Here is a 17,030-nt window from a genome sequence, read left to right as displayed (position 1 = left end):
ACTGTGGTGGCAAAGGATAGTTGTTCTTCCAGGGCTGTCCCTTGTTGGTGGGGGTGGATATGTGCAAATAATTTTTATGTTTCCTATTTTGATTTACATGCTGGCCACTTTTTTTTGGCCAAGTCTTGGGCAAATGCCACAGAGGGTTTTTTTCTTTTTTTTCTTTTTGCTTGAACTTGATGAAATTTAGATGATCTCGATGAAATAAACTCAAATTTACACACACATGGTCATCACATCACCAGCACCCCCACTTATCCACCCCCTGACCAGCACATAATGGATTACTCCTAAATAAGGCTTCCTAAATTTTGAGGTCTTACTTTGCACGGTGATAAGGGCAGAAGACCTCAGCCCCATATGCCTTTTGGCTTGAGTTATTAACCTTTCCTTCCTTCCTCCTTCTTTTTTCTCCCCGTTCAAGGTCTTCCTTCTCTTAAGAAAAAAATGTGAGCCATGCTGGGAGTGTAGACTTGACCTCCACCTCACCAGGTGCATATGCTGACCAGCACACACAAAAAAATAGGAAATAGTTTTTTGAAAGGGGAGGGGGTAGTTTCTGTTCCACAATCACTGCTATTTCAATGAAAAGCAACCTGGTTTATCTGTAAAACCTACTTCCCTTTCTGGTGAGTTGTGACTGTTTTGAACTCCTCTGCTGGGAGAGTTAAGAGAGGGGAGGTGAGAGAAGGGAGGTGTGGAAAGGGGATGGAAAGGAGAGACAGAGGTGGAAAGGAGAAGAGAAAAGAAAAGAGGGAGTGAGAAAGAGAGGAGTGACATTTGGGCTATTTTTAGCTGGACTTGAATGCAGATTTCATCAGGCTCTTTGGCTATGCAGAAACAGACTGTGTGGACAGTCACCTTGCCTGGAACTTCCTGTGAAGCGGCCGTGGTGACTGAATTTTCTGACACTGTCAGAGTTTGGACAACCCTGCCAGCTCCTGGGAGGGGAGCATCACCGCTGTCACGGGCGCATGAAGCCTCGAAAGCACGCGCTGTCGATAGTGACCTGCATTTGCGGAAACTCTAAGGGCTTTCTAATTACCGGAGGAGATCCAAATTAGAGGAAAGCTGTTCGACAAGCCCCCTCGCATGAGCTAAGTGTCACAGCGCAGATAATCATTACATCTAACAAGCTCCTGGTTTTTAACAGAAGCTATGAGGTGAACTCGTTTATAATGGTTCTGTTTCGAAGGGGAAAAAATTAAAAAAAACACCCTGGCCTGAAAAAGAAGAAAGAAAGAAGGAAGGGAATAAAGAAAGAACAAGAAGGGGAAAAGAAAACAGGGGGTAATAAATAGGAAAACCAGGAGGAAAAAAAAAGAAAAGAGACTCTCATGCTAGTGCTTAGACTCCACGCCTGGTTCTTGCCTTTGTTGCTGCCTGGAGCAATCAGATACATCTTCTGTTTTAGATTTTCCTTACTGTAATCTATTTCTGTGAATATGCCAGCTCGTTCATTTGATGTTTCCCGGAGACAAGCCTCCTCTGTGAGTTATTTCTGACCATTGCAGCATTCCACAGGGTCTGAATTGTTGAAAGCAGTGACCCAAACCATAACAACTTGAATATTACAATCGAAACACGTGATGTAGACAGTGGTTGATTTGGGGCTGTATCTTGGATGGACCTCATCTGTCCCCAGGCACTTGCCTGAGATCCCTTGGGGTCTGTCTGAGCCCAGACCTCCTGACCCTGTCCAGAGCTCAGTGCTCAGGGCAGTGGAATTTAAGTCCTGGTTTGAGGCGATTTAAACCAGCTTTCAAAGGCCTGAGTGGAGCTGATCATTTGTGGACCTTCCTTTCTGGGTGTTCCCCCTGTCAAAACCGTTTCTCCACACGGGACACACATCAGAGGGGGAAAGGGCTGTAAACCTTGAGGGTTGGCCAGCAAGGTTCAGGAAGCACAGTATTAAGAGCCGTACTTCTCTTATTCCTGTTGATTCTCCTCAAACTCCTCACACTATCCTTGCAGTTATTCATGGGAAATAAAATAATATAAATCACACTGCCTGATTCTTTTCCAGCCGCTCACAGAGTAATCACAGGCTGAAGTGCAGGTTTTCTTGCCGTGCGTTGATCAGTAAATCAGATTTTGAGCATTTATCAGCAAAAGTTAGATTTAAGCATCGTTCCTGTAATGTTTGAAAGAAAGAAGATTTGTTCCGGTGGGGACTCTGCCAATCAGTGATCTTCCAGCTTGACTCTGCTATCAATTATTGTTGCAATTATTTGTCTAGTTGGATATTTAAAATGTCATCAGAAAGAGATGATTACATATTCCAGAAAGCAAGGCATGTATAATCAGATGAACTGAATCCAGTTAAATGTAGTGCGGTACCAACCTGTCCTTCAAAGTGGAATTCTTGAGCTACCACCGAAGGCAGCAGCCTTCTGCCCGGTTTTCAGGAAGCGGATCTTAACCTTGGGACGCAGCGTGCTGCTGGGGTTGGGTGATACTCAATTATGGGAAACTTTCCAAGTCTGAAAATGGAATTGCTCCTTCAGATACACGAGAAGTGCATTTTGGGTTATCTCATTCAATTCATCTGCAAATCTATAAATAAGAAGTCCCTCTATTCTTCTTGCTTCCTGTGGATTTAAATGCCAAATCCTGATTTGTGGCAAAGTTGTCACATGTCCCTTTTCCCACTCTCTCTCTGCCTGGTGCCCAGGATCTAAGCGGTGGCAGTAGAAATTACAACTGTTTGGAAGCCAAGAAAAAGCTCCATTTCTCACTCTTCTCCAATTCCGGATATTCTCGGCCCTGCTCCATCCATCAGCCATCTCCCCACACACCTCCTCCACCACACACCCGCCTTCTGTCCACACCACCAACAGGAAACAAATACAGCTCCAATTTTTTTTTTTTTTAATGGAGGAAAAGAAACCACAACTTGAACAAATAACAAAAAAACTCCCACCAAACTGTCTACATAGAACGATCACAAATGTTCTAAATGTGTAGAAATCGACCCTTTACCAGGCCTGCCCCTTCTCTGGGCATAGAGAGTGCCCCTGAAGAATGAGATGCTAGATCCGAGAGTGTTATCCAAGCTGTCAGCCAGGAAATGTTAGTCCATCCCCATTATTAGAACCGAGTGTAGGTTCCGGAGATGTTTTCACTATCTAGGTAGGTTTCATGAATTTGAGAACTCTTGCAGGACTTTTCCTAGTTCACGTCCCAGAGAGCATGCTGAACTCTTATGATTCCAGAACCCCGTGGTGGTCAAAAGACTTTCCCACCATAATATAAAATTTTGGGGTGAGGAATCTGCTAGAAAATTCATCTCATCTGTGAGGTGGGAGTGGGGATGGGGAGAGACCTTGCAAAACACAAGAGCCCTGGGTTGTGTGTGCTGGAGCATGTGGGAGAGAGAAAGAGGTAGGGAGTGGAGCATCTAGAAAAATGACTTTTAAAAAATTACATTTCATTGAAATGGAGAAAAGATATTGTCCCTGTTGCCATCACCTCCTGTCACCTCTGTCCCTCTCCTTCTTCACCACCTGTGCTCTGGCACCTTCCTCTTGCCTGGGTTTCCCTGCCAGGCCTTGCAGCTTGGGGTGATCGGGGTCAGCTGACCACGCTGCCCTACCAGGGTGGGTAGAACTTGCTTTGAGCCTGGAAAGCAGGTCATATGCTTGTGGTGGGGGTGAGGTGGATGTGTGAAGACCACAAAGCAAGGATGCCAAGGGCCGAGTTTAGCTCTTGGGAGCTATAGAGGAGGCCTGGGGGTCTGAATGGTTTTGCTTTTCCTGGGATCCCTGCCTCATTTTTGTTTTCAGGGTGTACGTGTTTCTCTCTTGTTCTCCGGCACATCTCATAGGCAGGGGTTGGGCTTGGGCCTGGGGCTCCGGCTGGGCAGGGACATGCCAGTCATTTGGCTGGGAAGCCCCGGCCCTGCTGAGCACTCCAGGGCTTTGCACTGTCTTCCCTGCCCTCCACGGAGTGGTGCCAGGATCGAGGACAGTCGGGGGATGAGGCGTGGGCTGCTGCAGGCAGCCTCCTGCATCTGAGGCAGGGAGGCAGATGAGGTCATCCACACAGCCTTCCATGTACTTTCCAGGGCTAGCCTTATTTACCCTTTCAGTGGAGCAAAACTATGTGATCTAAAGAGGATTCCTTGAACTGAAGGACTTCGCACTGTTCCCTCTCTCTGGGCAGAAAGATGGGGCTGTAGGTAGGGGATGAGAATAGAGGAAAGTGTAGGAGATTACTAAAAAAAAAATTGAGATGATGAAGGAGAGGAAAGGCAGCCAGACTAGGTAATTGGGACCAATTCATCAGAAGGCTTAAGGAAATTTGACATCTATTGTAACTCTTCTAACTGTATAATTACGCAGCATTTGGAAAGTGAATTATTAACTTGATTGTCCATAATGACCATTGAGTAAATATACAGTCACAGGTTGTCAACATTGTACAGTGAACTGATGGGCCAGCAGCCACTTTCAACTGGTTGTAATCATCTCCTGGGTCAAGGCTGACCTGGAGGCTCCGGGGTTAGTGAATCATTTACGGGAGAGACCTCAGCGACTCCAGGAAGGCAAGGTCCCCCTGGTCACTGCTGGGTCCTGGGCATCTCCTTTCAGCCCAGGTCATTTAGAATCGCCCTTCAGGAAGAAAAGTCCCCTGAACAGCATGCAATTTAAGAGTATTGATTGAAGGGCTCTTTTTTGCCCAGAATGCTGCTGGGTGAGGAGAGGGTGGACAGTGTGTGAGTGGTTCTCAGAAGGCTGGACTTTAGTTGGGACCAGAAGCGGTGGACACATGAGCATCACCTGAAGCCCTGGATCCATAGTGTAAGGCGGGAGATCCTTTGCCGGCCCTGCCTTTGTCTAACCGGGGGCCTTGGTGCCCCCCGCCCCCTGAGCTCAAGTGCCCCGGCCCTAGGTACAGGGTGGGGTGGGGGCTGGGGGTGTAATCTCAGTGGGGCCTCCTCCTGGGGAAGTCCGCAGCTCGCTCCACACAGGAGGAGCAGCCGTGTCAGCCAAGAGCCGCAGGCCATAAATGCAAAGTATGGTTTAACAAAAGCAGCTTTTGAGTGAGAAAGCTGAGTGGAGTTGTCCCAACCTGTCAACTTCAGATTTCTTTCCTCCTCCCCCATAAATCAAAAAACGGTTGGTGGGAGGGAGGGACAGAAGCGTTTCATTTTCAGATTTTGTAAGAAAATAAAATCAAATCAAAAGAACCTGTCCCACGCTGATACCTTACATGCCAGGTTTGAGCCCGAGGCAAATTTTTGTGGCCATGTAATAAGCCTCTTTAAAATGGTGACAGACCCTTGACTCTTTGCCTTGAATTACACTGATAAAAGACATTTTATTGCGTTAGAGCCGGGGCAGAAGTACAGGATGGTTCTTGCCTGGTCGGCCTCTTTGAAACCGCGTCAGCCCTGCTGGCCACATTCCCCACCGCCTGACAGGGCTGGAGTGTGATGGTGGCGGAGATCTGTGGGCTGGTGACAGAGGGGGCTTTTAGCCTGAGGGGCTTGTTAGGGAGAGGGGAGCGACTCCGTTCCTAGTGGACCTGGGAGACCTTGACGTGGGTGGCTCCGGGTCGGTCTCACGTCTGGCACTGCATAGAAAAGAGCGTAGCTGGGGCCTCATTTGCCAGGCAATCTTGGACTCAAAACAAGAAATGATCCTGGGGACTCCATTCTCATGTGGGGCCCCCTTGATGTCTATGGAAACAGGAGAGGGGGTTGTGGCCGCAATGCCCGGAGAGGCCAGGTGTCACAAACTCAGTTCTCAAGCGGACCTGTCCAGTGGGTGGAGAGGGTGGTGTGTTCTTGGCCTGGGGAGCTTGGAGGAGTCTGATAACTTCGTGTGTTCCCTCGTTGAATCATCAGAATCAGCAAGCCCGAGAACAGCCAGTGGTACCTCCCGAGTGACTGCAGATCATACACGTGGGCATCTTTTTTTATTCAGGAAATTCTTTCCAGGTTGGTCAGTGGGATAAATACAGGATTTGAAATTGGGTAAAAAGCCAGGAAAATGAACTCTGAGGCCAAGAAAACAGGCCTCCAGTCGATAGGCTGTGTCTGCCTCTCCTTTGTTCTGTGGGGCTGTCAGAGAGGTTAGGACTGAGGCCAGGGCTTGGAGGAGGAAGGTGCTGAGCGACTGAGCCCGTGGGAGCAGAAGTCGGAGGAGCCTGTGGGCGGGCAGAGGCCTGTTTCTGAAACAAGGACTTGCTGCCGTGGGACGAGGCCTGGCCTCGAAGCCCCAGAACCCTCCTTGAGTCAATCTCACCTCAGGCGAGAGGGCAGCCTAGTTTTGTTCCTGAAGAAATGTCAGAGCCTGACCTGCTAGACCATTTTTTTTTTTTAAGTTTGTAGAGCTTTGAAGCCTTAAATTAGTTCTCATAATTTCCGAGCAGTTCTGTATTAACCATCGGACATAATAGGTTTTAATTCTGGAGAATGGCCAATTCTGGTGCTAAGGATCTCTTGGCCAGAGTTGTCACAGAGCATTAGGCCCTTAGAGTGTGCCTTCCCCCCACTTCACTGGATGTTCACACCCCATTTTACCATCCCAGGAAGGCAAGGCACTGCCTGCAAATGGCTTTAAGACGAGCGCCCAGACACTCAGCTGGCCTGAAGGGCTCTGAGGTGAGTGGTGAACGGGGGGCACAGATTGGTCCCCAGGTCGGTGGGCAGGACTCTGAGTTCCAACCCTGCCCTCACTACCTGAAGCAGGATGCCTGAGAGAACTTCCATCACCCGGGGAGGTGAGGATAACAGCTTCCTTCACCCCACAGGAGTCCTGTGAGGTCAGAATGTGAGGAAGAAGGCTTTGGGGAAAAGATAAAGCCCTGCACAGAGGCTGCAGCATACTTCCTTCTTTATTTTAGCCACACCTTGCGACATGCAGAACTTCTCCAACAAGGGATCAAACCCACACCTCCTCTGTGGACACGTGGAGTCTGAACCCCTGGACTACCAGGGAAGTCCCATGATATGCTTTATTAAGAAGGACCAGGCTTGGAGGCTTGACAAGGCCTTCCTGGGGGCACCTGTGCTTCTTTGCCCTTTTTCTTTGAAGGTTGCACACATCAGTCCTGGAAGATGAGACCAGAAAATCCTCCAGCTCTCTGGGCCTGCTCATATCCACCAACCATGCTTCTTTGCTCCAGCAGCATCGCCACCCACATCCCGCCCACATCCTCCTCCACAAGGCCCGAGACCACCTGAAAATATCTGGGGCATTCCTATAAGTGCCAAGCTTGGTTTTCTTCAGCTTATTCTGGCATTTTCTTGAGACTGATGAAAATGGTGATGTGGAGGCATAAATTCTGTTTGTTGCGAGTTGACATAGATAAAAAAAGGCTCGGGGTGGCCCCTTCAGAGGAGTTTGGGAGTTGCATGTTCTGCTTGCTTTGATAGAGAAGTCCTTCTCTGCCCTGGCTGGTGTTATCAGAATTAAACGTTTGCTGAGCAAATGGTCAGTCTCATTGGATCCACCTTTACAGCCCAAATGCCTTCCTTCCCTCAAGGGCTTCCCAGGTGGCGCTAGTGGTAAAGAACCCGCCTGCCAATGCAGGAGACTTAGAGACTGCTTCAACCCTTGGGTTGGGAAGATCCCCTGGCGGAGGGCATGGCAACCCACTCCAGTATTTTTGCCTGGAGAATCCCATGCACAGAGGAGCCTGGTGGGCTACAGTCCATCATGTCGCAAAGAGTCGGACACGACTGAAATGACAGCACAGCACCTCATGTGAAAATGCTCGTTCCTCCAGGCATCAAATCCTGGAGAGATGCGGCTTTCCAGGTGCTGGGGCCATGATTTTCCGGCCTTTTCTTCTTTTCTCTGTGGGGTGAGTGGGGTCTGTGAATACACGTGCGTGAGGCTGGATGATTAGGGCAAAAGAAATGTGTCTGGGACTTCAGCTTCTTCATTCCTCACCCCTTCTTCTAACCACAAAGGTACTGTGGTTGAGTCCCACTTTAAGAAAGTCCAATACACACCAAATCTCATCAATGGAAACCAATAAATTAGAGGGTGATTTTTCACATTACAGAAAGATTGTTAACTTTTCAAAAGGTTTCGCCACAGGGTTCCTTTAAATAGTGAGCTCCCCCACTGAATTTAAAGTGTTTGTTTACAGATCATTAACTACTTGACAGAGAGGTTGGGGAGGGGGTGGAGGAAGAAGCACTTAAAAGGTAAAAGTGTTAGAAGCCCTGCCAATTTTCGATGAGCCTGGAAGGGTGATGAAACATCCCTGAAATTATGTCCGTTAGCAAATGTGATTCAGTTTACAGAAATTCAGTTTACACTCGGCTTTCCAGGAACCCTGCAAGTTGGCCGAGGCAGGGACCACAGGGTGCTGGGGCCTGTCTTCTCTGGTTGGGGTGGCTGGGAGAGGACTCTGGCTTCTCTCAGAGTCCTGTGTGTGCCCTCATGTACAGTGGGTGCCAGGCTCTGGCATGAGGCCGATCTTTGCCACTGGCCTTCTGGCACGGGCAACAGAGACCTTTCCCCTTGACATTTAGCCTGCATTTGTGGGAAATTTCTTCCTGGTTCTCTCTGACCTTCAGTCTCTTTGGCTCAGGACCCACCTAGGTTTCCTGCTTGAAACTCAAGACAGGTGAGCTTTGCGAGACTGTGCCCCAGGAGATTGGAAACCACCACCATCAGGCCTACACTCTGAGTCTTAAGAATTAGCCTGGGGGCCAGACCCAGCCCACACTGGCCGCATCCTGCCGGGTCATAACAGGGCATAGTTCCATCCTGGCCACCTTCTAGGATGGGCCGTAGTAGGTGTCTTACCTGTGCCCTTGATCTGGTCCCAAGGAGACTCAAGGCTCGCTTGGGATAAAAAACTCATTCATCTACTCCAGTCCTCTTTTTCTAAAGATGAGAAAACTTAGGCCCAGTAAGGGGAAGTGCTTTACTCAAAGTCACATAGCTGGTGAATGGCAGAGTTAGGATTGAAGAGCTTAAATTCCTGATTTTATTCTAGCGGTCTCTATAGAGGAATGAGCCCCTAACATCCTACAGGAAGAAAGGAATCTGGAGAGAGATTCAGGGTACCCATGAAGGAACCCATTGGGCAAGGCCTCTTTAAAAGTTGTTTCCCAATTCCCCCAAATAACCTGAAAAATAATCTCGGGTAGAGGCAAGTGCACACACACACATGCATGCACATGTGCGCGCGTGTATACACACACACACGCACACACACACACACTCTCCCTCACATCCCACCACACACAAACAGATTCCTCCATATAAGGACTCAGAGCGGGAATAGGGTTACCCCCGCCCTCCCCAGGGCTTTGAAGAGAAGAAAGCAGGGAAATTTGGGGGAAGGTCAAGCTGATGATTGAAGAGACACAGCAGTATAGGAAAATCTCGCATTTCTTGCACAGTCGTTTGTTGAAAATGTGTCAGCAAGTACAAGCCCATCTGAAACTAGCAATGATACATCTGAAATAGATTATTTAAGCCGGGGAGGTGGTATTGCGAGGAAGAACATGGCCATCAGCACTTGTTTGGCTGACTCAGAGGAATAAAACACAGTGAATTCTGCCTTGGCAGACCACCCACCATTCATCAGGGGGAAAAACAATCAAGGTGAGGGGGGTGGGGCAGGAACAAAACAGGACAGATGAACTTTCATAGATTCACCAGCATCCACATGGCTGCAACCATTATTGTAAGAAAATGTGATGTTTGAAAATAAGTTGTGAAAGCTGAATCCTTCACAAAAGTCCCGAGAGTTTATTTATTTAGATGCCCATATCCTCTTTTGTCAACTGAGTGGGTTTGTCCATAATATGTTGATTTAAATATACTACCTGTTGAGCCCTGTTTGCTCTGTGTATACCTTGAGCTTTGCTTCTCTCTGGGCATTCACACTTGCCTTTTCTTTTACCTAGAAAGTCCTTCCTCTTGACTCTCCAGGTCTAGTCCCTAAGTTACCTCTTCCCCAGAGCCACTGTCCCATCTTCCAAAATTGCTTTGAATTTCCATTGCAGTTGATCTGTACCTGTCTTGTGACACACATTCTACTTTGGAGCGTAGCGATTCGTTTCCAGGTCTATCTTCTCTACTAGACGCAGTTTCCTGTAGGGAAGTCTGTGTCTGAGTTGTCTTTGCTTTGCCCACAGAGGTAGCCCATTGCTTTGTGCATTATAGGCACTCAGTAAATAGTTGTTGAATGAATGTGTCAAAGAATGAATGAATGGAATTTAGACTGGGTACACACATTTTGCATAGTGAGGTATACAGTTAAACAAAGGAAAAAAAAAAACTGTCGTATAAGATGATTTGTCTTTTTATGCAGCTGCCCTTCCAGTCTCCTCAAGAAGTTCCACGATTCTAAGGGAAGAGCTTAAAATGTAATAAAAATTTATCTAATTCACGATCAAGTGAAAATACTTTGGGCCTAGAGCCAAAGAATATTATTGGAATGAACTTTTTTCAACACCCTAAATTTAACCAGCTGGAATTCTTTTTTTAAGTACCATCCTATTCAACCTTTTGAAATGAAGGATTTGCCTTTTAGTGGGAAATCTGCATTTCAACACAAAGATGGAACAACACAATGTCTTTGGCTTACTTATTCTTCTGAAAAGCAAGCTCATTTTTTTTTTTTTATGAATTATATGCTTTGCTTATGTTAAAGACACAGATTGCAGAAAATTCTGTTTAGGCCTGACAGATTGGTGGCTTGCATTTTTTGCATTTTTATAGATAAAGGGGCATGAAAGATGTCATCTCTTCTCCCCACTGATAGAGTGGATGCCTAGGGTGAGAACTCTTAACAGGTGAAATTAGTAACATGTTGTTTAGATAATCAAGGCTCTGAGATGAAAGAATTGGTTTAAAAAAGGGTGGGGGAAAGAGTTTTTAAGTGAGTGATTGATGAGATTAAAGTCACCGGTGAAGTATCTAGGAATACAAGGACCATGAACAAGCTTCAGCAAAGAAATTCTATCAAGTGATGTCTGTTGAATTCTTGTTTGCTTTTGATTGTACAGAGCGTCACGAGTTGGTAAAATCTTAGCTAGTGAAAAAGCATAGTGATGGGAGACGCGCTCACATAAATGCTCATTTCTAGAACAAAAGGGAATGCAATTTTGACAATATCAGAAGGTTAATTAAGAAGTCTGTGAGCAGTGATAAAGCTGGCACATTTTCAGTCAGACTGACACAACTCAAGACACAGGTATTGCTAATGTTGGCTCTATAATATTATATTATACAAACTATAACATACATACTCTAGTAAGTCACAGGATCTGAGAGATGAGGGCGGGCATCTGTCTTAAACAGAGTCAGGAGATAGAAGGACATTCAGTGGATTTGCTTTCAGTTAGATAAAGAAGCCTCTATCCTAGACTAGCTGCACTGTAGTTATTTTTGTGATTTAGATGCAGTAATATTACTAGAACTAGAATGAGTTCATTCATGGAACTTTACAAACTTTCAGGATGCATTTTTAGTGTAGTCTGTAATTTGGCTATTGGCTGGGGGTGGAGAAGAGACTTGAGAATGCTGGAGCTGGAAGGGACAGGTAGGGTCCTTTATTTTGGCCTGTCACCAGTAGAGAGATTCTTCCCCATCATAGTGGACTGTCATCCATTCTTTTCATGAAGACCCAAGGTGAGTGGGAGGTCATATTTCACAGGGTGGCCCTTCCTCTTGGGGATAGCTCTACTCCCGTGCTTCATCTTGTTAGGAAAACAGGGAAATTATCTAGAAATGTGTGTTTAAGAAAAGAAGTACATAGATGCACATATACATTTTAGCGAACAGCAAACATCCATACATGTATGTACTTCTCTAGAGAGGCCTGGGTTTTCAAATCTTGATAAAAGTTGGCACCTGGAGCAGTCATGCAGTGCTTTGGAAATGTTGCCTTGTGCTCGGCTGTTTCCACCCATTTGTACATCAGCAGAATTACTTGTTGATTGGTAGACAGTGATGTGGCTATATGACATACCCAGGGATTCGTTTTAGAAACCAATAGCAGGTCAATAGTAAAGGAATCTTTGAGATGTTCTTGAGGAAACCTAGAACTTGATTTAATGATCTTCAATTCCAGGGATGTCCCAACTGGCTTATAGCACTTTCTGTCAAAAGTTGGTCCCGATGCACATAGAAATGTAAAGTGACCCATGCATAACACTCAGTCAAAACCATTCCCAATTCAGTGCAGATTTTTAATGAGACCTGAAAAAAATAAGATTCATTATTTGTTATTTAGCCATAAGGAACCATTGCAACCTAATGATGCATAAGGTCCCTGGGGAAGGAAACAGCAACCCACACCAGTATTCTTGCCTGGGAAATCCCGCGGACAGAGGAACCCAGCGGGCTACATTCCATGGAGTTCCAAAGAGTCAGATATGACTTAGTAACTAAACAATAACAACAACCCAATGTTTAAGGCATTTCTGAGGCTCTAAATGGAAATGCTGGGTCTGAAGAGATTTTATGCAACAGAACAGGTTAAAGTGCCTTTCACCAGAGGGGTACAAGGCATATGAAAAGATTGATTCAGAAGAGGGCCACATATTTGCAAGTCCAGAAAGGGAAACAGGAGTCCAGTGCTGGCTGCATTACACCATGCAGAGTGCCACAGCTGCACTCACAAACATTTCCACTTTTGTGGAAGCAGTGAGGACATCATCTGCCTGACAAAAGCTGGTTTGGAAGTTACACAAAGAGTGTTCCCTGTTTGAGTCTGGGCCTGTTCCTGATCAGTGAGGGAGGCTGGAACCTTGGACTCCACATGGAGGGACCCTTAGGAATTTCCCCAGCTTGCTCTGGTCCTAAAAGAGGTGAGTTCCAGACAACCTCATAGCCAGTGGATCTCTGCCAGGAGAACATCAAAGCTTCCAGCTTCCATACCTCCCCTTACCCTAAGACAGTGCTTATGAAACTGGATTGTACATATTAATCCCTGGGAGTGCTTACTAAACATAGGTCTTTGTATTCCACTCCCCCTCTCCCCATTAACCCAGTTTTTGATTTAGTAAGTCTAAGGGCCTGTGACTTCGCATTTCTAAACAAGTTCCCAGGTGATGCTGATGCTGGGCTTGGCCCTGCACTTTGAGAACCACTGCCCTGAGAGGACCACTGAAGAAATAAAGGGAGCAACAGGTAAACTGCCCACTTCTCTGCCAGCCAGCTGAGCCCACCTCCCCCTGGGGAGAATGAAAATGTGGGTGGGAGGAGAAGAGGCCTGGGGGGGCAGAGCTGCTGGTTGAAGGTGATGCTGAGACGCATTAATTGTGAGACTCCACTCTGCCTAAACCATGATGAAATAATTGAAAGCATCATAGCAAAAAGTTAAGCCCTAGGGAGTCTATTAACAATTTAGCATTTCCAGTTCCTGTGGGGATGTTGATTCTGCTTACCAAGGAGAATGTGTTTAGAGACGTGTTTGGTGGGAGAGGCTGCACAATCAGCTGGGGCTGCCAGTTGCCTTTCGTTCGTCACTCTTCGTGGGGGAAGAGAAATGCAAATATGAGTCTCTCTCACGAAGTCAGAAGCTTGTTTGGCTCATAGGAATGGTTTTGTTTCTCTTCTATTGGCTGATTCTCAGGGGAAGCAGAGGTAGAGGATGACAACAGTGGGGGTGAGCCAAGAGGCGCAGGAAGCAGATCAGGTGTTGTTTTCTAATTTTGAAACCAAGTTAGTTCATTCAGACTGTTCGAAAGGCCCACTCAACACCTCTGGGCTGGACTCTCCTCCAAGAGCGGTTATTCTTCCCAGTGGCTCAAAAGAAAGAGATCCCTCCTCACTGGTACTTCTTGGGCAGTGCAGAACATGATGGGAACCACAAGAGGGAAGGAGAGAGATGGATATCCCAGAAAAGAGCCCTGGATGGACAGTCGGGAGACTAATTCTGATCTTCACTTTGTGGTTAACCATCAGTCTAGCTATGGGCCAGTCACTTCATTTCTCAAGGCCTCAGTTTCCCCATCTACAAAATGAAGGCATTAGACTTGATGATATCTAAGGTTTTTTACAATTCAGAAACCAAAACCAAATCATGGTGCCAGGTACTCAGAGACTTTCCTTGGTGAGGCCTCACTTCGCGCTGTGGCCTAGTGTTATGGGGAACTGGGCCAGAAGCTTGGTTTGCTCTAGGCCAGTGGGTTAGTAGAGGAGTTTGCCAACAAGAGATGCATGCAATTGGTTAGGCCTGGACAAGGTTAACGGTTCTCCGGTTTCTTACTGGAGGTCTAGTCGAGGCACCAAATGGTTGCTTCCCAGAGTCAGGGGCGGGGAATATGAAATGAGATTCTATCCCCATGTGAACATCCAAGTACCTTGTTGTTCTCATGTTGGGGTCATAGTACCCAGATGTCTGGGTCTCCTAAGAAACGGATTTCAGTCTTGGTGACAAACAAATTTATTCAATAGCTGAGGCAAGAACAAGTGCATAAATGCATTCTCAGATTTCTCATTGAAAAACGCTATGACTAAATCTGTAGTTAATTTCACCCTCACCTCTCAATTCATGGAATGTAAGCAGTTGGATGAAGACATGCTTGTTTTCTAAGTCCAGTCTTCTGCTCTTGCTGGTTCATTTTGTGGTATTTGTGTTTTTTGGGGGGGTCAGAGAGGAGGACTTGCCTCTGTAGGTGGTCCTAGGCAGCCTCCCTGGGCAGGCCAGGTACCAACAGATTTAAGAGCTTCCACGAGCACCACGCCATTGTTACCCACCAGGCTCCTCAGGAAAGGAAACCTTGTGCTGCTTGCCCTGGCTGTTCTTGGCAGTGGGATCTATAGGAGAACAGGATGTATTTTACACTTGAGACCTGCTATCCTAGAGTATAACAACAACTCTTCTAAGTGCTCTTCATATTAAGCTAATGGAAAACATACTCTGTTTACTCACCATCCAAGTCTGTTTTTCTTCTCTGCTGCCTCCCCCAATCACCTCAAACTCCAAGCCTCTAGAGCCCATGGAGTGCCCCTGCTCCGCCCCTCTCCTCCACTCTGTCTCAAGATTGACCTGTCCATGCTCGGTTAAGCTCAAGGTGGGCTTGCAAAAGCTAGGAACTCACCATATAAACCATACAATCCCCAGGTTGCGCAAACCCAATATTTTTCTCACAAAAATCTCAGTGCTAGAAATGCTTCGTTTATGGCTAGATTTATGTTTATTAGTGTGAGCAGTCATTTTTCCTCACCAGCCTCCTCACCACTCCACTGCAGCCCAGTGCAGTGGAATAGAGAAGGTGGGCCACTCTTTCTGGGTGCTGCTGTCTTTGGAATGCTGGTTGTCTCCTAGTCACTGAGTGGCAGGATTCCTTATCCTTAAGGTGAGGATTTGGCCAAATTACCTTAACCTCAGAAGTCTAGTCTTTACGTTGCTTTGTGCTATAAGAAGACATGCCCATATGAGATACTCCATGGATAGAATTCCAAGTCCTGAGATGCCCACGGTTTCCCTATCATTGAAGGTGCTAAATACAGCAGGGGAAGTGTAGGACAGGGAAGGCAGAGTGGAACTCTATTCCAGAAGGAAAGAGTCACAAATCCACTCATTTTCTGTTACCATATTGTTTTTTGCTTGAGCTTGTCTATAAGTAAAGTAAATGTATGCATGTAAACCAGCCTTGCAGATAACCTCCCCATGTTACCAGCCTGCCAATCATACTAGCAATTTCCTTTTGCTGTTCACATATCTCTTTTAAGACAATAATCAGACTACCAAATGAACCAAGGAACACTCCCTCTCCTACCCCTTACCTAAAACATCAACTCCCTTCCCTTTTGTCAAAAAGACCAAAATTAAAAACAGAACTGTGGGAAAGAAGTCACCACTGTTCATTTGATACAGGCCTTGGGCCTGTTCACTATCTGCAAGGCTGTTGTAATGATGTTAATCTATTTTAATGGAACTGAAATGTGATATCCTGTGGTTTACAATGCACATTGTTTATAGCTTTCATGCTTGATTTTGGGTTTCTTTCACAGATAAACTTCTGCACTGGAGGGGCCTCTCCTCCCCTCGTTCTGCACACGGAGCTCTAATCCCCACGCCTGGGATGAGTGCAGAATATGCCCCGCAGGGTATTTGTAAGTTGAGCATTATTTTCTTCTACAAATGTCCATGTGTGTAGAGATGAGAGTTGCTGGAAATTACCCTTATGTTTTAAGTACTGAACGGAGTTACTTCCAAAATACCTTGGCATCTGCATATGTGTATCCCATTTCTCACTTGGCACCTGGCTCCCCCAGGTCATTCAGCCCCAGTGACTTTTTTCCTTCCCCCTTTTCTTTTCCTCCTTACTGAGGGCATGAGGCTGACAGCAGCTCCTCCCTATCGGTCTCCTCCCCAGGGTCTTGTGTGGCTCCATGACTGGTGACTGCATAGGTCTGTTCAGGGCCCATTTTATTGCTGGGCATTCACCCTCATGGCCTCATTTAGAGGACTTTGAATTTACTCCATGACATGTGTCTGTAGCAGAGCCCATTACCAGAAAGAACTCAGTTCAGAGTTACTGTAGAGGTATCCTCATGCATATTATATATGCGTGTGTTTTTAAACATGGTATACTTTTATATATGCATGGTACATTACATATGTAATTTCTACTTGTTTTTCTCCTAGTTTCAGAGAAAAATGCCCAGCATTGTTGCTAAAATTCAAAGATACCACCCCGCACCCCCACCATCACTATCACTATCACTGTCCAGTTATTGGTTCAAGCCAACTTTTATAGTGGGGACCTTCTTGTGAAATTTAGATTTGTATGTTTATAAAGATGTTTCTGAAAGATGTTGTTTTAAAAGGTAATACAGTTTGCTTCCCTCTGTTGGAATACATGGTATGAGTCATGCATGGCTAAAAAGTCTGATGGGGAGAGGGTGAGGGCCTGGGGCTTGATTCTACCCCAAACACAAAAAAGTAGGCTCAAGAAGAAAAGAAATGTGCCGTCTAATTTGTATTTAAGGCAACCATTGTTATTTTGAAAGTAAATGAAAAAAATAAAGAGCCAGGAGTTGGGGCCTTCAAGGTGGCTGGTTTTCAGATAGGAGGTCAGCTAGACCCAGTCT

At 46.2% G+C, this 17,030-nt stretch overlaps 1 protein-coding gene across 6 annotated transcripts in view; it reads left to right on the top strand.

Moving 5' to 3' along the window:
* BCL11A (BAF chromatin remodeling complex subunit BCL11A) overlaps window positions 1–17,030 on the top strand; it is a 100,171-nt gene that overhangs the window by 68,426 nt on the left and 14,715 nt on the right. For 4 of the 6 annotated variants that reach the window (XM_043468629.1, XM_043468632.1, XM_043468631.1 and 1 more), the window contains exon 3: window positions 15,948–16,049. The exons of the other annotated variants lie outside the window; for them this stretch is intronic. In XM_043468629.1, the coding sequence (XP_043324564.1) occupies window positions 15,948–16,049 (102 nt within the window). The remainder of the gene's footprint in view (window positions 1–15,947; window positions 16,050–17,030) is intronic. 6 annotated transcript variants of the gene reach the window in all.

Source organism: Cervus canadensis, chromosome 5 (assembly GCF_019320065.1).
Source record: "Cervus canadensis isolate Bull #8, Minnesota chromosome 5, ASM1932006v1, whole genome shotgun sequence".
NCBI lineage: Eukaryota > Metazoa > Chordata > Mammalia > Artiodactyla > Cervidae > Cervus > Cervus canadensis.
This window is presented reverse-complemented; position numbering and strand designations above follow the sequence as displayed.